The sequence below is a fragment of the Myotis nattereri genome, assembly GCF_964212035.1.
Source record: "Myotis nattereri genome assembly, chromosome: 1".
Classification (NCBI taxonomy): Eukaryota; Metazoa; Chordata; class Mammalia; order Chiroptera; family Vespertilionidae; genus Myotis; species Myotis nattereri.
The window spans coordinates 6,509,390-6,533,561 of record NC_138075.1 but is presented as its reverse complement, the minus strand read 5'-3'; the positions used below and the strand labels follow the sequence as shown (position 1 = coordinate 6,533,561).

Below are 24,172 nucleotides of genomic sequence, written 5' to 3'. Positions count from 1 at the left end.
AGAAGCTATAAGGCAAAATGTAATCGTTATGGGAAAGGAGTAGTGAGATTCACATTTTCTGACGTACTGCTTGGCCATCACTCGCTGTTCTCTCAAGCTGGAAGCCGATGACGCTCAATGCCAGTCCTCGCATTCTGGCCTCCCCTGTCCTCCTCGGTTTCACACCCTATTGACTTTCAAGGTAGACTAACTAACAATGCTTTATAGAAGACTTTTCTTTATTTTTTTATGTTTTCCTTAGTAATTTTAATACTATTGGGAAACTAGACAATAAGTATTGATGACATCTTTGTGCCTGCTTTTATTTATTCTTATTTTTTTTACTTTTCTAGGGGGTACAGTAGTGCTTGAAAGAGTTCCGATACCTATTTTAGATTTTTAGTGAAATGAAAGAGAATTTTTTATCAACTGAAGATGAATATAAAATCATTTTTTTGTTTTTTAATGAAAAAGAAAGCTCTCAGCTACTCTACCCAAAGGCATGGACATTTTAAATTGCATTTGCTTGGTCAAGTGGCTGTCTTGACTTGCTATAACAACATTCTGTTTGACTCTAATAAATATAACCCTATAATTCAGTACATTGCAGTTTTAATGGGATTAGTTTTATCAGTAAGGCTAAAATATTTGTTTTATTTATTACAACTCAGGATAATATGTTTGAAAGTTCCCTTTGGGAGAAACAGAGAGGTTATCTAGACTTTTCTGAGCAGTAGCTCTTTATTGGCAACTTGATCTTATAACCGAGAAGTGGAGCTACCTCGTGCTCTGGGGCCTCTATACCTTACTCCCCTTCAGGTGGAACATAATTCCGCTCCACTCACGGTGACCAGAGAAATAGTGTTGGGGATTTTCTCTTTGATTGGTACCTTTTGAGCACAGTGTAAGCATGGGCAGTAGAGAACAGGAAGGATGAGAAAAGTCCTGAGATGGAGAAGGGACCAGCATGCTCAGGACTGGCTGTCCCGAGACTCTGCCCACAGACCCACTGAACCCAGAGCTGTGTCCCCAGATTCTGCCAACAGATATGCCTGCATGGGCCTGGAAACACTGAACTCAGAGCTGTGTTCTCAGACATGGGTCTCACCCCACCTCCTGTGACCCGCAGCCGGAAGTGGTGCAGCAGGGACCTTTACCCTAGTTTTGTTATCATTGGGATTTCCTCAGAGCAGCTGGTAACAGTAGCACCTTGTGATGTATGGATATTCCTGCGAAGTGCCGAAGACTGTGGGCGCTGGGAGATGCATGCAGCTATGGGAGTCCTGAATTAGGGTTGGCTCACTCCATCAGCACTTGGCCTTGCTTATCCGAGCCTGGGTCTGACATATATGGGTTCTCAGGTTCTGTGTCGCACAGAGCATTTAAGGGTCCAAGGTTCATTTCCCGAACAACATTGACAACTGAGAGAGTTGAAAGTAGCAGAAAGATGTCAGAACTTGCTTTTATGATGGATAAAGCTGTGGGGTGTCTCAGAGGCTGTTCAGAAATATCACGAAAGTGATAGGAATTCCAGATAATAGAATATAGGAGCTTGTTGGGACACCAGTGTGACACAATTCTAGTGAAGAAAAGACCAGAAAGTAAATTCCAGATGGGAGTCCTTTCGTTAAACTGGGTGAAGGAAAGGAACAGCTCTGCATGCATTTGGTGTAGACGTGTTTTCTGGGACAGGGTCCTTCCCATCCAGGACGAAGGGAGCTGGGCTAGATTGTCTCCGGTTACATCCCGGTCTGCGATCGTATGACTGTAGGCAGGAACTTTTATATGGTGTCCTTTCTGGTGGTTTGGCAAATAATAGATTTAGCCTTAGTTTTGCTAATATTGTCTGCCTCTAAGCTTTATAATGTCCTTTCAAATAAATTTACACTGAATTTTAAATGGGAGCAATATTTACCAACCATTTTTCTAGAATTTCACATATTTACCATATCAGAACTTATGCTTTGTTTATAAAGTAGGATAACTAATAATCCTTTGCTTCAAACTTCAAAAATGCATTGCCTAGGCCCTTATCCCAGCCCCATCATTTATTAGCTGGGAACCTTGGACATGCCATTAACTTCTGTGCCCTTCGGTTTCCTCATCAATACAAGGGGCCCAGTAACAGTGCCCATTTCATAGGGATCAGGGTGATTTAGTTATACAGTCCACATAAAGTTCTCAAAATTGAGTTCCTTACAGAGTGCTTAACAGATGGCACCACCCCTGCTTCCTCTCTCAGCCTCTCTCTCTCTCTTACTCTCTCCCGGAGATCCAGAGAGCTTTCCCATGCACCGAGCCCTGGCAGTTCCTCTCCTGGGACAAGGGTTTATATGCATGCTCTCCTCTCAATGACCGGTGACTCTGATCACACTAGCTTGAATAATTTAACCAGAGTCCAAACAAAGTCTTCATCCTGAGTCACTGAAAGCTAAAATTGTTAGAGCGAAAAAGAAATACCATGAAGCCAATAATAATAAATTCTTGCTTGCTTTTTTGATACAAATATGTTCTTCTAAAGCAGTAACTGCCTTAGCCATTCTGTTTATTTCTAGTTTCTTTAATAAGTTGGAGGGGTTGCAAGAATGTGTACCTTGTGAATAAGCATTGATCACGTGGTGGGAACTGTCCACCATCTTCACGGAGCAAAGGAGAGGTTTGATTGTGATTTAGAATCCTTAAGTTTCTCAGCAGATGGAGATATTTTGAGGGGGAGCATGTCAAATGCAAAAAAAACAGAGGACTTAAGACTTAGAAGATAGAAGTTGCTTGTGTGGCCCCCTTTTCAGATGAGGAAACTGAGGCACAGTGTTGGGTGATCTGAAAGTGACGGGCTCGCCTTTTCACAGGTGTGCACTCTGCTGGGTGAGCTGGAGTGTGGTGAGGAAATGGTGACTGCTTGGTACCAAGGACTGGTCATGTTGCTCCTCATTGGATTCTTAAAATAGAGGAGTGATTTCTTTTCTATTTTTTTTTTTTTTGTTAATCCTCACTTGAGGATATTTTTCCTTTTTTTTTTTTTTTTTTTTTTTTTTTAGATTTAGAGAGAATGGAGGAGGAGAGACAGAGAGAGAGAGAAACATCAATGTGAGAGAGACACATCAATTGGTTGCCTCCCACATGGGGATCGAGCCTGCAACCAAGGTACATGCCCTTGACCAGAATCGAACCCGTAACCCTTCAGTCCGCAGGCTGATGATCTATTCACTGTGCCAAACCGGTTAGGGCAAGTAGAGCTTACTTTAAATAAATGTACTGAAAGATATATTGGGATAAAGGGGAAGAGAGAGAGAGAAAGAAAAGATTCTTTGACCCCTAGGGAAGTGGGAAAATATTCTGTTCATTAGAGACGGAAGCACGAAGAAAAGGACCAAAAACTATTTCTGGGGAAGCCTGTGGACAGTCTCTCCGCCAGGGGTGCCCAAGTGGGCAGAGCTCTTGATGGGGATATGGGAACCAGATTACCTGGGTTGTGATTGGATTACCTGGTCCTCCCTCTCTTCGCCTTTGGAGTCATGGTGGTGTGGAAAGTTGTCACTTTATTCTTTCTTATCGTTCTGGCCATATCCAGAGAGAGGAAATCCGTCCACCAGGTGGCAGCTCTCCTCCACCACAGGGAGCAGGTCAGGGGAAGTGTACTTCTTTTCTTACTTGGATGCCTCTGCAAACGAGGCATTAGGAATTTCCTGGTGGTCAAAAAAGATGTGGGCCTTGCCTCACTGAGCATACCTACTGTGGGGAAGAAACATTAATGGAATGTGCGGACGCACACACGCACGCATACACAAGCTGAGGTCAGCCTGGGAAAGAAGGGCCCAGGGCTGGGAAGATATGGAGCAGAGTAACCTGGGTGGCTGGAGAAGGTGGCCCTGAAGAGGGGGATCTGAGTAGCCTCTTGCATCAACTGTTTTTTAAGTCACTTACCTGGCTGCCCCTATGTCATAGCCCTAGAGGATGTTCACCTGTCTGTCCACCTGTCACATGGCACCTAGCAGAGTGCTTTCCACTTCAGAGAGAGTCAGTAAATAAAACAGTTGTTGGATGAATGAATTTCTAGTCCTAACCTATCTTCAACTTTTTTCTGAGACAGTAAATATTGTTGAATGAGTAAAGAATTGACAGTCAAAATGTTGATTGATTATGCCTCAGTTTGGCTGATGGTCCATCTTCAGGGTGTACCAACAGTAACCAGTCGAGTTTTGAAAGTACATAAATTTCCATTTAATTTAGACTGGATGCAGGCTATAGATTTCAGTGTCTTCCCACGAAAACAATTCTTTCGTCTTAAAGTAATTTTATACATTTATTGAACCATGCTGATATTTCTCCACTAATCTCATTTTCTTAGTTAAAAACTTTTTATTATTAAGTAATACACACTTGTTGTAGAAAAATTATATCTATAAGTGAAAAGCAAACAATTTAAATGTGATGTGTATCGATGTATTTATTTGATTATATTGAGTGAATTCAAAGAACTTTATGATGGAAAATTCCCTGAAGAGTTGGATGTAATCTGTGTTTAAATATAAAAGTCTTAAAAATTGATTTTTCCTCTCAAGAGCCAAATTCATGAACCATGCTTTGATTCTGATTTATGGTCATCAAAACTAAATTCTAGATTCAATAGATATTTTCAATTTGTCATTATGTTAAACTGTGTTACATCCACTTGGAGAGTGAAATATGAGCAAAGGGCTGGTTGACCTAGAAACGTGCTGCCTGCCTTACACACTGCTTCTGTCAGCTGCCTTGGGGGCCCAGCGTTTCAGGGCACGTTTTCCTTCTGCCCCCCGTTATTTCTGCCTTTGCTCTGTTTTTCCTGCCTGCCATCTTTGGGTCTCCTGTCGGCTGTCAGCTTTCTTCCTTTCATTTCCCATCTCCCACTTCTCCTCAGTCAGCTTCTTGTAGGGAAGCACCTCCTGCTCATCCCTGAGCCCTTCCTCTGTGGGTGGTGCGATCCAGGCCTTCACGGTGGCTCCGTGGAGCTGCCTGGGGCCCCTCGCCCTCTCCCCACTTTGCAAAGAACCTAACATTTGCTGAGACACCAGATCTACACTGCTTTGGGGAGGGTGCCACTGGGCTCTCCTGTGGAGGAATTTCTCCTGGCATTGAAAGCACCAAAGATGTCTTGGTTATGTGAGATGGGGTCATTTCCAAAACTTATAACTGCACCCTCACAGAAAAAGTCTGAGGTCTGTTACTGGCTGTATCCTTACAGAAAAAAGAAGTGGAGCCATCACTAGAGTTAGGTGTACCTGTCCACAGCTAGTTAACCCAGCTGTTCCTTTTAACGTATGCTTAAGAAGTGAGGCCAAATAATTCTTAGACATGGTTTAGTTAGAACATTTTAATTGCATACTGTTACGTTTTTTTTGTTAGACAAACTAGGTACAGTTTTGTCATTCTGATACTACAGAGCCATTACTGAGTCACTGAACTACTGTATATAGTGTTGAAATTAACAATTGATTATATATTATAGCAGACTATAAATTCTTTTAAATACAGTGTTTAGGAGTCATTTTTATGAACTGAGCCACTTTCCTTTTAGTATCTTTAAATGCCTCATTGAGGGTGATTATTAAATGTATTCAACTTGGTTTCCCTATAAGACTCAGTCTAGGTAGAAATGAGTGAGTATTCGATGAGAAGTGTGTGTATCTTAGAGGCTGGTTATGTATTCTAATCCTTTTTACCCCTCCCCCTTAGAGAATTTTGAAGCTTTCTTTAGGTTAAATGTGTTTCTTTTGAGAATTATTTTGGAAAATACCTTTATATATTGGTGTGTGTTAATTTTTATTATTCAAAAAATGCTTTTCGTTAGATGCCAAAAAACAACTTTAACTCAGATGTGTTCTGTTCTTGGTCAGAACATTAATGTTTCAAAGCTCTTTCACATGTAGATGTGTCTGAATTAGGGTTCACATCATAATGAATTCTGCTTATTTTGGGTTTCCACAGAGGTTTGTTGTCTGAGCTTAAAATAAGACTGCAGCTGATCTGCATAACACATATTAACTGTTTATTTAGTTTAAGTACATGTCTGTATCTCTCATTTCTGATCAACCTGGAAAATTTGCATGCTGCAGAGCAGCCATCTTCTTCTATACTTTATTAAATATCTGTCAATTATAAATATCAAGGTTTTACATTAATGTCAAGATAGTACATCAAAAATTCATGGAATATGTGACTTTTTCCAAGGGTATTTAATACTTAATGCATTTGTGTCATTTTTCTTTCCAGAGATATTGACAGGTTTTATTAAGTGTTTGTTAGGGAGATTTCATTTTTATCAAGGGACTATGAAGAGAAGCTGCATGCTAAATCAATTTTTTAAAGCCAGAATATTGTTCATTTTTTCATCTTCAAACTCTTGTAATCCATAGGTTTTATGTAAATTTCTTCTTGGTTTATTTTTGTTTTATGTGAGTGATAGTTCAAGACAGAACTTTAATAAGGATCAAATATGCTGACTGTAGTGCTTTTTAATTTCCTTAAGCATAGCTACCAGACCCATGCAATATGGTAAATTCTTCAAAATGTCATACTTACATATTTAGCAATATTACTTCTTTTTATTGAAGCCAAACAAATGATTTTAGATATTAATCTTTCCCAAACATAGTGATTATTTTGTACTAGGTACAATATTACTGTGCCTCGTCTGCATCCCTCCTAGAGAAGGGCGTGGGGAGGGCTTTGCAGTGGCGCCTGGCTGGGCATAGAAAATGAGGAACCTCTTTTTAAAGCGAACTCTATAGGGCTTCAAGTCTGATTATGAGCTATGGCAATTGTTAATTTCTCCAAGTGCAAATATTTATAATGCTCAAGAAAGTGAAAATGCCAGTCGCTTAAAAAGCTGCAGGCAATCCATGGCTAGTTTCTCATCCTGCACGTGAGGAGTGGAGGGGATTTGCTGTGGCAGACCCCATGATCTCTCCACTGGCGCCTCTGCCGGCCAGACACCCCCCTTTGCATCCCTCCTCTGTATATTCCAGCTGTCCAGCTAACTGGCCATGAAGAGGAAGTTTTCTGTTTTAATTTATATGTTTATTTTTGAAGTACAGGTTAATAATATCTTCTACTGGAGAGGGTATGTCATAATAAACTAAATCCTTACAGGATTTTGCTCTAGAAAGTCAGGAATATTCAGTTATCCTTCCTTTAAAGTATGAGCTTAAATACTAGCATCTATGAACATTTTAGGAACTTTCAGGTAACTTCAGGTTAAGATGACAGTTTTTACAAGATATATTTTTAAACTTTAACTTGGTCTTCCACAGGCTTGGTTTCTAAGCAACAACAACAACAGTATCATTCTGTCCAGTGTTTTAAAAAATATCACTGTCCAGAGCTTCAACAAAGAGTGTTTGGAATAGACATTTTTCTTGTTCATTTTTTCAGGATATGTGAAAATATTTCTTTTCGGAGCTAAATGTTTTTTTTTTGTTGTTTTTTTTTTTTTAGCTAAATGTTTTTCATATGCAAATAATTTCTAATCTTTGAATGTTTAAAGATCCTTGTAAAACTATTACATAATAATTTTAAGAGGTAGAGCGGGTGTTTTTGGAAACAGATTTGCTGGAGTAAAGCTGACGCCTCGCCATGCTAGATAAACCTTGCCCTGGCGTGACTGTCACCTGTCCACCCTGACACCAGTAGGTGGCGATCGTGCCACAGTAGTGAGAGCCCTGGTGAAGTGGGAGTGATTTGCCTTTCTCTTCTTGCCTTTCTTGGTCCTGTCACATTTTGCTTCAGTGTAACTGTTAGGTGCATGCGTCTGTGACGGGTAGCTTTTTCGACCAGAATTATGTGCAGTAGGCACACTGTATTTTTTTAAGCAGATAAGAACAGCTATTTCTGACAGATTCTGAAGATATTACATAACCCCACAGCCAAAATATTCTTAATCTGAAGAAAGCATTTGTGCATTTTTCTTGAGTTTTCTTTACAACTTCATCAGGACTGTGAGCATGAACTTATATTTTTGGTAAGAAATGGATACAAAGGAAGGGGAACATTTTGGAGAGTGAATGCTTTGTCTTTTTCAACCTTAAGGAGGTTGCTGTCATTTGAATTGTTTCTGTATTGTCCGAAGCTATTTAAGATGTTCCAGTGTCGAGTGTCGGAAGATTCTTTTTCAAGTCGTTTTGACAGCCAAGCATTCCAGTTTTGAGAATTTTCATTTTTTCTCCTATTTAATAAGTCGAACTTTTGGGGAGGGGCAATCAAATTTTTGAATACTTAAGGGATTTAGCATTGGAATTTACCAACTTCCAGAATACCATAATTCATTCCACAGTTTAAGTAAATTAAAATATTTTAAAGTAAGAAAAGCAACAATGCTTTCCCACCTCCTGGAGTTTGAAAAGAGATGGGATGTGCCGGGGATGGGAGGCTTTATTTCATTGTACGCGGAGGGAAATGTTAGCCACAGAATTTCTGAGGTTTTCTACGGTACGTTTAATCATCAGATCAGTTTTGGAAAGAGGGACAGTTCTCTTGCTGAATTTGTACTTGTATGAGGAAAAACCTGAGCGCTCTTGTGATTCGGTTTTGTAATTCAGTGGAGTGCACCTTCCAGACTCAGGACATAGCCATGCTTGTCGTTTGTTGCAAGAAGAATGAAGCTCCGATCCATCTCTTAGGTTCTCCCACCTTAGTTGGTTGACCATGGCATCGATCTTTTTAATCCCAAAGATAGGCTTTCCTGGTATTCCTAGAGGAGCTAGAAAATGCCCAGGGCAGCACGTTATTTTATGTATTGACTTAAAACTTCTTCTTTAATTTCATTTTTATTACAACACTTAAAAACTACGTGACTATTTTTACATGTTGACTTTCCTTCCAAAGGGTTAAAACTGGGCTAGGGATTAGAGGGGAGCAGCGGGCACCTGGGAGCTAACACCCAATTGGCAGCCTTTTGTAATATATAATTTGCCTAAAATTGCGCACTGAGCACAAGCTTTTGTTTTCTAATTGATTTACGGTTTGAGCCACTTTTACCTCATCCCCTACTGTCCTGCATACGGTGCCAGCGAGTACATTACAGTGAGCGATGATAAATTACTGTGCACTTGTGATGCTAATGCGTCAAGAGTAAAAACTGCGTGCTACATGGAGCTTCATGCATTAACAGTGGTGCACACAGAACAGCAGAATTGCATTTGTATCTCAGAAATCACCGTTTGTTCATTTGATCACTTACTGCAATCTGTCTATCAGACTGTAATTGAAACTGAAGATTAAAATGATACTGTTACAGCTTTTAATTCCTTAATTGAGAGAAAGTTTTTAAGTGCTTGCGAGGTCTAAGGTGCGGGGGAGGGGAGTGTTGTGAAGAGAGAATATGAAATGTATAAAATTTTCTCGTAAGTGTGAAGTTTTGGATATTTTTACCAAATGTTCTTTTGTCCAGAAAAATAAGTAGTAAAATTTAAATATGCCAATCTCTATTTTTCAAAAAATCTGTTTGTAAAATTTATTTTGTAATTTCACAAACCTGTATTTTTCCTGATTTTTTTGTCCTGGAGCCACATTTACCATGTAGATGATTCATTTGCACATAACACGTTGATTCCCATCCAAATGATTTAAGTCAGAGATAAATGAAAGAACTTTCCATTTATTAGAGTGCCTTTAATTGTCCCTTTTATTGATGTAAGGGGAGATTTGAAATCTAGACATAAGGGCCGTGCAGCACATTATGGCACAAGACACAAAGGAAGTCTGCACGGATGGACACTGGACTTTGTGGGCTCCAGGTTTCTGTCGAGTGGGCGTGCCTACCTTTTGTGAAGTCAGTCCACCTTAAATTTTATTTTTGTGCCATGTCCACGGGTTCTAGTATGGAAAGAGGAAAAAGCAGATTTATGGCGGCTGCTGGGCACAACAAATTAAGTTGACAGTGATGTATGAGAGCATAATAGCATGATGATCCCTCAGCAGCGGCTGGACGCCTCCTGCTTCATTTGGCTCTTGTTAGGATCTGTTAGGCAGCTAAATAATGAAATTCTGCTGACTGATTTCTGTTTTCTCTCTTTCTCTTCTCACCTCTGCTTTCTAAAACTTCTAATTCCCAGACCCATCCTCATGCCAACAAACTGCCCTTGAAGGATTCTTTCACTTATGAGGACTACAGGTTGGTATGGGGTGTGTGTGTGTGTGTGTGTGTGTGTGTGTGTGTGTGTGTGTTGGGGGGTGGTTTCTAAGTGAATTTGGGCTCTTGGAAGTGAGAAATGCTTCAGCAAGAAGTGACCTGTGTGGCCATTTAAAACCTCAAGACGGAGACAGTCTTTCAGAAGTTATAATGACAGCTGGGACCAGTGTCAGCATTTTAATAGCTGAGGAGAAATTGCCATTCACCTGTAATGGTGGGAAGTAGTTGAGGCAGCCAAGTGATACTTGGGGTGGTCGTGAGAATTTTTTTCTTTTAAAAAGACTGTTTTAGTGTAAAGCTTTGGTCGTCATTTAGAACAAAAGATTTAATTCACTGTACAATATAATAAAAACTAGCCCTCCACATTTTGTAGCATTTTTAAAGGATTTCTGATCAGAAAGGAGTTATATTGTTCACTTTTCACTGAGGCTTAAAATAGGTACAGACTCAGCATTGTGTAAAAGAGGGTGAGGTTCGTCTTGACGGGCAGAGAAGACCCAGGGCCGGGAGAACTCTGTTCTGGGCCCTCCTCCAGAGTCTTCTTCTAGGCCTCTGACTTGGCGGGAACCTTCTCCCTTAGTGGCTCACTCCCGGATTCCCTGTGGCTCCTTTTCCTTCCACCTCTCCCTTCCTGCTCTCAGCCCGAGGTCTAATTTTAAATGCTGTTGAGGAAGCCCACCCATCACCTTTGGTGCTTAGGGAAAGCTTTAAAGATATGTGAGCAGTCAGACAAATCTCAGCTTCTGGTCAAGTTACTACTGGGCTGGGCTTTCAAGTGTCCTGACTCTAATGCACCTTTTCTCTGCTTGGCACAGGTGGGCAGTCTCTTCTGTGATGACACGACAAAACCAGATTCCCACGGAGGACGGTTCCCGGGTGACCCTGGCTCTCATTCCTCTGTGGGACATGTGCAATCACACCAATGGCCTGGTAATGACCTCCGCGGTGTTGTGCTTAATCAGGGAAGCCATTGTGGTTAAACTTGAAAGTGGGCATTCCTCCTCCAAACCATTTTCTCCCCTGATTGTCTCCTCCAGAGGGAGCAAACACCCCTCCCGCCGCCCACAAACAGAGGCCGGTATTTTTCTCTCCTTGTGTTTACTTAATCCCGAAAACCGACCGGGAACTTGAATCTTACATCACTTTTGAAAGCCGCAGTGAACTGCATTTATTTGTGAAGCCATAATTCCAGCCTAAACATTAATTTTCTTATGTTATTGAACCACAGACTAAACCAAGTTTCTGTCTTCTTATTCTTTTAAAAATACTGATTTATTGAAAAACCTTTCTTCCTTGTTTTCCTTTTATGTTCCTTGTTTTCTTCCTTTGCTGACTGTACTCCAGTTAGGTACGGTTCTGTGGTTCCTTCCTGCCCCTCCTTTCACCTGACACACTGACACATCCTTGGCCCCAATTATTAACCTGCTTTTGTTTGGGAGCCGGTACTGGATTCCTGGTGCTGGGGTGGGAGGGGATGTACTTGGCCATGGGCCTTGACTGCAGGACTCATTTGGCATCATCAGACTGGGGAGTGCTGGGTAGGAGACATGAAGAAAACAGAGAAATTTTATGATTGTTAATTACGATGCACAAAAGGAGGAAGCTGCTCTGTGCTTCTCAGCATTCTCTGGATTCCAAGTAACAGCGAAGTTGACGGCTCTCTGTGCTGAGATGGGTGTCTGAGAAAGAGATCCTGATATTAGTGCCTCGAAATATGATCAACTTTAGAATAGTTTGCATTTTTAAGCCTTATACTGGTATACTGATTTGGTTAATTTTTTTTCAATGTCAACTTTCTTTGTTATTAGCAGTATTATAAATAGAATGGAAAAATGCTATAAATGAATATTTCACATTTAATTCTACAAAATAGTGAGCACATGTGTAAAATCGCATACCCTCCTGCTGATCTGGGAAATGTCTAGCAACAAGTACACGCTGAAATTGTAGCGAAGTAGTCCCACCTTTATACTTATATTTTTGCCTTAATTTATATATACTTAACATAATTAGCCATTTTAAGGAATAGTAGCATGTTTTACCATTTATTTTCATTAATGAATATTTTACATTCTTTGTTCTGTATTTACTTTCCCTTCAGAGCTGTTTTAAGCTGATCATAAGACTGAAGTTTTAATATTTTCAAATAGCTTTTAATATTTGACTATAGTATTTTTCTTTCTTTTCTTTTCTTTTCTTTTCTTTCTTTTGTTTTTGTTTTTGTTTTTGTTTTTGATTAGATCATTGGTTCCCGAACTTGATTGATCATTATGGTTTATTTTTTTTGTATCTAAAATTTTAAAAGTACACTTTATTGTAAACACACAAAACCAGTTAAACAGTCCAGAAGCTTGTGCTGTGAATGTGGCCCTACCCAGCTGCAGGGCCCCTGCCTGGGGCCTCCCAGGTCACTGGTGAGGACTTCCTGTACATCTCCAACCTTCACTGCCATGTGAACTCTTACACACTCCCATACACACTGGTGTTTATGTTGCTTTCATGTAAACGGGATTAACTATTCACTTTTTCCTCTGAAAGTAAAGAAAAAAGTTAGATTATCTCAAAACAAAAATAACGAATTGATGACAACTCTTCATGCTGTATTTTTTTCTAAATACCGTCTTTACCTCGCCACAGCCCTGGCAAAAACACTGTTCACCTTCAGAAGGTTTACCCACCATGTTAGCACTTTCCTGCGGTTAACCTACACCTTTGTGGAGCTGTTCCCATTGTAATTGTACACCTGGTGGGAAATTTCGTCTGGTAGAATTTAAGAATCTATTTTAACACTGCAGAATTGTGTATGCTATGTATTAGCAGTTAATCTCTTTTTAAAAGGTACTTGAAGTTAAGGCTGGCTTTTCAGACAGTAGATATTCTTTTGTGTGTGTCGATCCTGACAGTTGGTGTCTGTCTGTTCTGACTATCATTGAGGGAATAGACAGAAATTTGTAACCCAGCAACGCTGTGTGCTTCCAACAATGTCTCCAAACCTGCTCACGGGAGCAGTGGAAGATCAAGTCTGTGCCAGTAAGGAGCATGGGAAGCAAAATGAGGTGAAGGCTGGTCAGATCTCTCAGCCACAGGCTCTAGTGAACGTGAACGGACTCTGGCCACTCGCAGAAACAAATTCAACAAGTGTATGAGACGTTGTATTAAGCTGTAAGGAATAATATGTCTTTAAGTTCAGCATGACTTGTTCAGAATTCATAAAGCAGCAGGTTTCCTGTCTGGAGATTGTTGAATTTACAGAGAAGCACACTCCTGTGTGGTGCGTCGACCACTGTGTGAGCTCCAGTGGGTACTGCGTTGGAACAATTGGCCCTGACATTTGAATTGTGTGACTGCAGTGAGGGTGCAGGAGCCTTGAAACTCATGCAGAATTGAGGGAGGCTCTTTTTCAGGGTCTTTCTGTTTGACTATTGAAAAATCTAAAACATTTAGATTCACATGAGCCCAGCTTTTCCCAGTAGCAGAGAAGGCACCCCACTCAACCTGTCCCCACTACACGCCCCCAACACACAGGCCCAGTCCCCTGTGGTTTCTCAGACACCAGCACGTGCCCACCTCAGGGCCTTTGCACCTGCTGTTCTCTCTGCCTGTACCACTGTCCTGGGATGTCTCCAGGACTCCTCACAGCACTCCTCAAGCGAGGCCGTCCCAAGCACCCTGCACAAGATCATCTCACTGCCCCTTCCATAAGCCTCCCTTCCTGTCCTGTTGTCTTCTCCTGTATTTCTGCCTGTTCATTTTTATGTATTGTTGGCCTTCCCTACTTCCGTGTTCCCCTTCCCCTGTCCCTCCTGCTTCCCCTGACTGCCTTCCTGTCTCTTCATACCCTGTGGCATCCATGTGTGCCCACACTGTCGAGTTCCAGACCTTCAGGGCTGGAGTTGATGGGTAGTTCCTATCCCATACCTTACTATCAAAGTCATGTTTGGGTAGGAACTTCCTGGAGCTCTTCTGCCAGAATACCTGGCTTTGTTTATTTCTCATGGCTTTCCTGTTTCCCGTTGGTCTTGCAGCACTGTGAAGGGTTTCTAGATACTGGTTAAATACCCATTGCTTCGGGGATGTTGAGTTTAACAGTGAGTCACATGGCCTTTGATCCCAGAATACTGTTCCCTAGACTCAAGGTGTTTATATTTTGGACTCAAACTGTTGGTACCTTTATTAGGAAGTAGCACTTGTTTGCCTTGAATTTTGGTTCTCTAAGGGCAAAATGAAGAGTTCAAAAGTAATTAATGAGCCTTTACAGACAGTCTAGGAGACAGGGGTAGGGGAGGGACAGACTCCTAAGAAGGCCCTGTTCTTCCGCCTGGGATTTGTGCGTCAAGGAAGGATTCTCAAAGGCAGTGTCAGGTATTAGGCACAGCGTGCTGAGCCCCCAGACACAGGTGAAGGGGCGCTCCAGCTCTGCCTGGCTGGGCCAGCGCGCAGGTAAATGCCTGCTGTGGGTGACGGGGCATCTGCACAGGGGCCATGGGCCGGCAGAAGGAGGCTGGGGTGGGTCTCGGGAGGAACTGGAGCAGAGGGCAATTCCCAGCACAAGGTTGGCCGGTGTGGCAGGTCAGTGGCATGCAGGAGGCTGAAGGGAGGCCCGGGCTCCTCGCAAGCTGGCCTTGCTGGAGTGTGAATGTTCTCCGCAGGCGGGTGGAGCACTGAAAGCTTTAGACCGGAGGGCGTCACTGCTGTTGCTTGGGCTGCGGGGGGAGGCCTGGGATTGGGGGCCACTTGGAAGGTTTTGCAAACAAAACCAGGCCAGGCCCTCAGTCACGCAGGGGCCTGACACACGAGGAGGAAATACTCCAAGGAAAATTAGAAAACAGAATGCCGCCCCCTGAGGTGGGCAGAGTTCTTTATGACTTGAGTGCCTAGACCAGCCGTGGGCAAACTACGGCCCGCGGGCCGGATCCAGCCCGTTTGAAATGAATAAAACTAAAAAAAAAAAAAAAAAAGAGACCGTACCCTTTTATGTAATGATGTTTACTTTGAATTTATATTAGTTCACACAAACACTCCATCCATGCTTTTGTTCTGGCCCTCCGGCCCAGTTTAAGAACCCATTGTGGCCCTCGAGTCAAAAAGTTTGCCCACCCCTGGCCTAGACCAAGCATGTCAAATGCACGGCCTTGTTGGCATGCGGCCCGCCAGCCGCAGTTTGACATGCTTGGCCTAGGCCTTGGCGTTGCCTGACCCCCCCTCCCAGGGGATAAGGGGAAATGCGGATTTGGTATTTATTTGTAATGGGCTTAGAAACTCTCACAAGGTAGCTCTCAGCAGAAAGTGAATAGGGTACAACTGAGTTGTTTCTCCTGAGCTTATCTGAACATTTTAATTTCTCTAATTTCAGAGTAAATTATGCCCATAAGTTAGAAATGGAGCTTTTCTTTTTCCCTTATTCTTTCTCTATGGAAAACCAACTTCAGTTTCATAAAAGCCAGACATTAGATAGAGACAGTACTTGCAGGTCAATGGAGTTCTCATGAGCTCCTAAATCCACAGCATTGCTCCTGGGGGTGGGGCTCCAAGGCAGGAACTTTGTAATAAATGGTTTACGTGTTTTGTTTTGTTTTTGAGACCAAGTGATAATCTATAGAATATATTTTCCTAAGAGTACGTCTTTCAGGCACAGAATCTTTCATATGAATTTCTGGTATAAATAGTATTCATTTAACATGGAGTTCTTTGCTCAGCTTTATAAAGCATGTACAGTGCACCCTTTTGATGCCCTGTGGGGAGCTTTTATTCTCTACTTGCCCAAAAAAGACCCTCCTGAGTGAGAGACCCTTGTTGTCCCCCCAGATCACCACTGGGTACAACCTGGAGGACGACCGCTGTGAATGTGTGGCTCTGCAGGACTTCCGGGCTGGAGAGCAGGTAGGCCGGCTGCCGGAGTGGGGGCGGGCCAGTGGGCACTGAGCTCATGCTCTGTCGGGCAGGAGAAGGGGGGACTTCTATTGAGGATTGTTTGGGAGCTGTTGTAAACACATTGTGCTTTGCATCAGACCTTTACATCCACAACAACAACAAGATTTAAATGAAATTATTTGCATAGTTGACCTATTTGTAAAGTTGTCAACTAAAAACAAACTTTGTGTTACGACAGTAGAACAAATTTTTCAGTTTATAAACTTCATTGTTTTTATTTCTTTTTCTGTTGACTAGAACCTTTAAAAGGAGGCTATTTAAGTGGTAAAAACATAGAGGAACCAGGAAGTACAAAATCTACTTGTACTTGAATCTGTGAATTTTTATCTAATAATGTGGGCAGGATTACACCTTTCACTACGTTTGAGAATAGGCACCTGCAAATAACTTCATTCTATCTACTGGTCATATGACCAAGCAGGTAGTACAAAAAAACCCAGGACTGTTGTAGACCACTGACGTTCCATTTGAGACAAAATGAAGACTATTTGTCCAACAAAGTACTGATCTGCTCTTTGCAGAAACCTGAATAGACCCTCCTGCTAGGTCAGAATTGCTATAGGAATTACTGGCAGACATCACTTTAAGCTCACTCCATTAGAGTGAGTCTTGTATTGAAAGCAGGGGAGGAGCGTGGTGAATTGTAGAGGGCATTGGTGAATGACAGTCCTACTGTCCCCAGGGGGACAGGATTGTGAGGAAGGCCCTGGCCTCCCTGACAGTTTGGGAAGTTGGGGAAATTGCACCTCTTGCTGCAGCCTCCCCCTAGCACAGGTGGTGCACAGTGTAGGAGCCGAGTCAGTCAGAGCTGCCTCGTTGCCTTAGTGTACAGTCATGTTAAGTGTACGCCGATCCTTTGCCCTGCTCTGTGTTAAGAATGGATGTTAAGTTTCTTTTATGTCCCTTTATTTTTTTCTTTACTGCATCTCAGATTTACATTTTTTATGGCACTCGGTCAAATGCAGAGTTTGTGATCCACAGTGGTTTTTTCTTTGACAATAATTCACACGACAGAGTGAAAATAAAGCTTGGAGTGAGTAAAAGTGACAGGCTCTACGCGATGAAGGCGGAGGTGTTGGCCCGCGCTGGCATCCCCACGTACGTAGAAAACTGGTCAGCTCTTTCCTGTGCTGCTTGAAATGTTTACTGCTGCATAATGTGTGTTAACAGAACTTCCCCACAGTTTGCCTTAATTCCTGTATCCCTATTACACAGCAAGTTTTCACCGTGGAGATGCCTGGTGGCTTCCCAGTGTCTCCGATAAACATAATGGTGTCACTGGGAGCGCTCACAGGCAGTTCCAGGGCCTGTGGCCTGAAATCCTCATTAAGTTAAATAAGTGCTTTGGTATCATTAATGTCTTTCACCTTGAAAAGGTTAATGACCTGGATCATTTTGTTTCATTTAATTCTTTGCCACCATTAGTTTCTGTAATGAAGTCATGATCCTCAGTGATTTCAAGAATTTCTACTTAAATTCTTTAAGATTTTAGTGCATTTGAGGTGCAAAATGATAAAGAGGACACGAATTATGATTCATTAGTTCTCCAGGGAACGGAGGAACCGTTCTTAATGAAAATGGATTATCCAGGCTTTTTTTCATTGAACTTGTCAATATTTGATTCATGATTAAAATGTGAACTCAACATAAATTATTGTTAACATTTTTTAGGAACCTCAGGTATGCTTAATTCTCTCGGTGTGTTGTATGCAACCTGCAGTTAGGCTGTTAGATTGTAAGAATTGCCAGCAGAGATGGCCACGCCGTCTTCATCGGTCAGCGGCCTCCCCTGTGCAAGGGGCTTTCATAGTTGAGGCGAGGAGCTGGACTGACTCATGCCAGCTCCACGCTCCTGAGGACGGCACGGGGATTGCAGCTTCAGGGGCTTCTCTGGGAGCAAGCAGGTGACTGATCTTCCTGTTTCGTCAGGTCCAGCGTGTTCGCCTTGCACTTTACGGAGCCGCCCATCTCTGCCCAGCTGCTGGCTTTTCTCCGAGTATTCTGCATGACCGAAGGTAAGTCCTTTCAGGAAGAAAATGTTCACTTGTCCAAAAATTCATGAAAGATAAAATTGCTGAAAACTAAAGTACCTTTTGGCAGGAGGTAGGATAGCAGCAATGGAGAAAGAAGTTCTACTTTACTCTGTAAATGTTTTATTAAATCCTTGATGTGTTGTCAGTATTCATTTGTCATAAAGAATTTCTACCTGGTTGGAAGAAAACTTAAAACATCTTGGATTGTTGAGCTGTGTGGAAAGTTCACATTTGGAAATGGGAGTTGTTGACGTGCTTCTTGCCCAGGATGACAGTGCTGTTTCCTCGCCGTGCACTGCTCTCTGTTCCCCAGGGCAGTTAGCGCTTAGTCCACTCTGGAGTCACTGGCAGCAGTGGCCTACGTGGGCCACCGGGCTTTCTTTGCTAACCAGCTCTGGGTTCTGATCTGAAGTCACCAGCAGGCCTTCTAATTCTGGGCGTCGGGTTAGAGTAAATACCGCCGCAAACAATCTACTTCAGTCACAAAATGTGCTTGCCTCCAACCCCATCCTCAGTCGCAGAAAGAGTTCAGTATATGTACTGAGAATCTGTTTAGTGTTTGCCTAAAACCGTCTTTTGGGGTTTCTTACTGAGGCTTGACTTACTGTGGGGGTTTTTTTCCGTTTTTTATCTGAACCTGCTGCACATGCTCCGGTGGTGAGGCTTCTTCTTTAACTGTGTGCATTTGCTGTTCTTGTCACCTCCCTTAGAGCCCGTGTGTGCCCAACAGAGCGGTAGGAGGGAGGGAGAGAGAGGGAGCAAGTGAGCTAGTGGCCGTCTAAGTGAACCCAGTGAGTGTCCTGCCCACAGCTGCCTGAGCACTGGGGAAGGGCATTGGGCCTTGGAGGGGACACCACTGGGCTCGCCCATCCCCAGCTCGCTGACTTCATGTCTGGGCCCCGGAGAAGTGCTGCCTGGCCCAGGCCTTCCCCAGGATGGAGGGAGAGGCCACTTAGTCCCAACACAGAGAGGCCATTTAGACACCGACTGCAGGACCCACCAAGGCGCTGGGTGGCAGTGGTCCCTCTCGCGCAGCCACGGTGCTGTAGCCTCACCCTCACTCAGGTGAGAGCTTTGGGTAATCTCGTGCTTAGGTAGGGGTTCATCAGTTCTGTTTAATGAACGGAGTAAGGGTTAACTGTGAGCTTTTCTTGCATGTAATACAGTGGTACAGAGTTCAGTGTCACAGTTTATATACTAAAGGCATTTATAATGAAGAGGCGATGGTCATGATGACCCACTGCATGCCCTGAGCGACACTGAGTGTGCCACATACTTTATGTTAATCATTGTCACCTGGTGAGAGATAGGGGTTCCCACAGGCCTAATGTAGAGATGCCAGTTCACAGAGGACAGGGGACTTGGCCACTCTGTCAGCAGGTGATGACCCTGACTCAGCTAATTCCAGAGCCCGCACCCAGGCATCCCACATGGCTGCTGTTGGTTTGCAAATGACATAATCCACAGAAGAGGTCCTCGTCCCCCAGGGCCTGGAGGAGCAAGGGCGGCGGCCACCTCGGGTGACCAGATGCTCTCTCCTGTAGTGGCAGGTGAAGCTGAGGAACCCCCTGAGGACAGGGCTGGCTCCAGCATCGTTAACAGAGGAAAGCCCGGGAAGGCAGCCCACTGCACGAGCCTTGGGTTCATTTCCTGAGTGTTCCTGACCCCTCTCCTGGGGACTGCCTCTTTTCCCCTCGGGTGGGTTTCATCCCTCCAGTAATGCGGAATGGGTGCAGTCTCACTGTTCAAACGGAAGAGGCGGAGAGAGAAGGCCGAGCTCCTCAGCTCGCTCGCACAGAGGTGTGGCACGGGCCGGTCACAGACAGACACGAAAACAATAACCTCAGTATTGGGGGCTTCCAAAAACAACCACTAAGGGAACATTTTAAAACTTTTCATTACTTTATAAAAGAATATAAACTGAAGGATCAAAAATCTAAAAACCCAAGTGTTCTCAATCTTTTACTGATAAAGGTGACTTAATGAATTTCTTTTTTGAACATTAGATTAACATCTATCTTGTTTAAAAAGAGGAACTACTTGAATCATTTTAGATTGGATATGATTTTTTTTCATTTCTCTCTAGTCATAGACAGTTTGTCATGTCAAGACAATTGATGTATCCTTGGAATTACTCTAATACTGATAAAAGTTTGGTTTGCTGGCAACAGAAGTCCTTGCATTTGAATTGTAAACAGTGACAGCTGTGGGGCATTTTGCTCTGAAAGAGATCCTGTCTTATAATTGCATAAGGAGCTGGTGGGTTTCTTGAGCATGAATAGGACAGCGTGTTTTGGTCTTTTGAAGATAATGTGCCAAGAGAGAAGCTGCTCAGAGCAGTTGCTGAGTCCTTTCCTCTTAAATATAGTTGAAGGAAATTGAGATGTTCACTTGCGTTTATTTGTAATTGTTAAATTCCTGACAAGTGGACATCCGCACGTTTTTCATTAACTAGCTTTTTCTAGTCCATTTTCTTGTTTTTCTCAGTTGTGGCTTACTTGTTGTAAGTTGGGCTAAATAGCGTGGCCAGGTCAACTATTGGAATAGCCCTGATCAGATATAATTTAGAAGGCTCGCCACGTGTTCTGCTGTTGTTTGTTTTCACTCTTTACATTGTTCACCTAAATGTCTTTTTGGCCCGGTTGGTGTGACTGAGCTCATGGCTTGTAGGAAGGGTGTTGTCCAAATGCCGCTGTAGATTGTCTTTTAAAAGTATCTCATAAGACTGCCTAAAGCTCTCAGTGTCCCTCAGAAACACCATGAAGATAGAGGCTTCCTGGGGACCCAGCTGGAAGCCCTCCCCTTGTTTTCCTGCCCGACACTCAGCTCCCACTCACTCTGGTGAGTCTAGAAAGGCCTGGCTGACGAGTGGCAGGAAAGCAACATGTTTGGAGAAGCTGTTTGTAAGGTGGATTGCTTGTTTAAATGAGTGCTGCTTCTGCTAACAGATGGCTGTTTGTACTTCTTGTAGAAGAACTGAAGGACCATTTGTTAGGAGATAATGCTATCGACAAAATCTTCACCTTGGGTAACTCTGAGTATCCTGTGAGCTGGGACAACGAGGTTAAACTCTGGACATTTCTTGAAGATCGAGCCTCGCTTCTTTTAAAAACATACAAGACAACCAGTGAGGTAACTTGACTGAGGATTTGAGCTTTGTCATATTTTAAAAGATGCTTAATAAGAGACTCCTTCTACATGTAAATGGCTATAATTCTTTTTTCCTGTTTAACACGTTTACACTTACTAAAAGGATCATATTGAGGCATTGTCGATTAGAAGACCATGTTTACATGGTTTGATACTTCTCTGTGATTTCTACTTCACATGATACAACAACTAAAAGCTCTCATCTGTGCTTTTGAGTTGGCCATTGAGGCACTAACTCAAAAGTGCTTCTCATTCACTCATTCACCTATTCATCCATTCAGCCAAGGGCCAAGCCCTGGGCTCATTCCTGCACAAGACCAGACAGAGAACCTTTTAAACGGAAGTGAGGTTTTCTGTCCCATGTGTTAAAGCACCATTGAGTTAGGCCCCTCTTTTCTGTTTTATGACTGCTTTATTGAGGCACTAGTGACCTGGTGCATGGATTTGTGCATGTTGAAAGGAAATTAATTAGAAGGTGGCTGGCTGGCTGGCGGGACTGGGCAAGACTGGCCGGACATGCCCTGGAGCCAACCTCCAGCAGTCCCTCCCTGGCCAGCTGAACCTGGGGTGTCACTGTGGCTCCAAGGGCATCTGTGGAATGAGCGGGGTCCCTCCGGCAGGTGGGGTCCCTCAGTCTGGCGTGTGGGGATCGGCCTGAAACTGGCTCTCCAACATCCCCCACAGGGTCCTGGAGTGCGAGAGGGCACTCTGCAAAGTTGCTGTTGTACAGGGTATGGAATGAAAACGCAAGTGTGCAGTAAACCAGATTTGGGCTGACAATGCCCCAGCAACAACATAACCCACGGCTGAAGGTGGAATCACTAGATCCCACAAAGAATCGGGCTCCCTCTTCTGGTTTCGGGGTGCGTCACCCGAGAACCGCCACTGCCAAGTCACTGCAGCTCAGCAGCTCCTGCATTGAGCATCTGCCCCCTGGTGGTCAGTACGCATCATAGCAACCAGTCAGATGGTTGTACACTTAGCATATTAGCCTCTTATATATACAGATAGTTCACACACAGCACAGTCACCCTGCTGAAGTGTACATGATGATGTGAGTATACCATCATGCAGCCACCTCCACAGTCAAGTTCTAAAACCTGTGTCACCCCCAAAATGTCCCTCATGCCCCCCACCCCCAGCAGCAGCTGATCTGCGTTCTATCTCTGTAGTTTTGCTGCTTTAAACTTCCTGTGATTAATTGTGCTCTTTTTCATTTCCTAGGAAGACAAATCCTTCTTGAAAAACCACGACCTTTCTGTTCGTGCGAGAATGGCCATCAAGCTGCGCTTGGGTGAGAAAGAGATTTTGGAAAAGGCGGTGACGAGTGCAGCTGCCAACCGGGAGCATTACCGCAAGCAAATGGAGGAGGGGGCGCCGCTGCCCAAGTACGAGGAGAGTAACCCAGGGCTGCTGGAGGGCGGCGGGGCGGACTCGAGGCTGCCCCTGGTCCTGCGCAGCCTGGAGGAGGAGGCTGGTGTGCAGGAGGCCCTCACCCTCTCCGAGGTTGTCAGCCGAGCAAAGGCTGCGGAAAACGGGCTCATCAGTGGCCAAAACTCTATTCCCAATGGGACCAGGTTAGAAAAGGAAAGTTTAGACCCAGAGGAAAGGAAAAGAGCGACTGAAGACGCCAAAGAACCTTCAGAGAGCACCGAGGGAGTCGGTGAGCAGCTCTGAGGGCGCTCTGCCTGGAGCTCGATCCGATTTATGGACAGCCCCCTGACATCGCTGTGGTCCCTGGTTTCACGTTTTTGTTGTGTTTTTTTTTTTTTCTGCAGAGAGGAAAGTGTTTTTGCTGCTTTATATAAAAATAATTTTTTTAAGTTATTTAAAAAATCTAGCTTCCCTTTTTGATTAAGATTGCCATCTTGCTTTTAGGCAAAACAAGTTATCAAACCATGACAGCGAAGGGGGAAGAGAGGTGCCGTGGAAGATTGTGCAGAGCCATTGTGGGCAAAGTATTTTCTTCCTGGGGAAGAATTAGCTCCTCTCTCAGCTGTGCTTTTGTGGGCCTGTCATCATGACAGCCAGAATGAGGCCTGCTCTGCCTCCTGCCAAACAGGACGTGGTGGGGGCTGGGGGCTCCGTGTGGGAAGGGGGTGCAGTTGTACAGCCGAGAACGGGCTTGAGGTTTGGAAACTTGTCTGCAGAATCTTTTTTTCCCCCTAAAAATTTAACACTCCGTTACCAAAAGGAGAGGTAAGGTGGCAACCTTATTTTTAATAGTTTTAAATGTTGACGATAACCCTAATTATATAATTATACACACACCTAGTGATTTCTAAAGATTTGTTTACTTTTTGTGTTTTGTTTACTGTATTAAGAATGTGTCCTTTCTCCTTGAATCAACGTAGGACATGCATCATTCCTAGTTTCCAATGCTGGCCCTGCGCTTAAAGTGATGCATTTGATTTCCAGTGTTGGGAGCGGAGTTTGCAAACCCAGTGGCTGTTTTCTGCGACCAGGTTCAGAGTGAGGTGGCTTCCTGGCGCTTCTGGTTTTCACAACAAGCTAGAGATTTTCAAAGCTACACTTTTGAGTAAAAAGCCTTATTAAAAGGAAAATGTGATTAATATACTTGTCTATTCCTTTTCTTGGGAGTGGGACAGGCTCTTTGAATCGAGCTTTTATGCAAACCACCCTGCAGCCCACCAGGCAGGGATTTAGGCCGAGCAGTGCCATGCAGTGCTTGCTGGGGGTTCGGAGATGATGGAGGCCTGTGCCCAGCCTCCCCAGCTGCCAGGTGCTCAGACAGAGGGCCTGAGAGGCAGGAACATAAAGAGGACGCTAAGTTGTAAGGGAAGTAAAGGCTGGGGATGGCGTCCGGGTGGGGAGTGGGCGCATCCATCCCTAGAAAGCTGCCGGTTTTCAGATGCCAGTCTTAACTATAAATTTCACATCAACTCTGATGCTC

At 43.6% G+C, this 24,172-nt stretch overlaps 1 protein-coding gene across 3 annotated transcripts in view; it reads left to right on the top strand.

Annotated features, from left to right (window-relative positions):
• The window catches only part of SETD3 (SET domain containing 3, actin N3(tau)-histidine methyltransferase), a 59,730-nt gene extending 35,898 nt beyond the window's left edge, over positions 1–23,832 (top strand). For 2 of the 3 annotated variants that reach the window (XM_081111913.1, XM_081111912.1), the window contains 7 exons: positions 10,068–10,126; positions 10,960–11,074; positions 15,950–16,024; positions 17,007–17,173; positions 18,005–18,090; positions 21,080–21,240; positions 22,483–23,832. In XM_081111913.1, the coding sequence (XP_080968039.1) occupies positions 10,068–10,126; positions 10,960–11,074; positions 15,950–16,024; positions 17,007–17,173; positions 18,005–18,090; positions 21,080–21,240; positions 22,483–22,935 (1,116 nt within the window). In that variant the 3' untranslated portion in view covers positions 22,936–23,832. The remainder of the gene's footprint in view (positions 1–10,067; positions 10,127–10,959; positions 11,075–15,949; positions 16,025–17,006; positions 17,174–18,004; positions 18,091–21,079; positions 21,241–22,482) is intronic. The other variant, XR_013997118.1, reaches the window with a different exon arrangement.
• Positions 23,833–24,172: the final 340 nt, after the last annotated feature.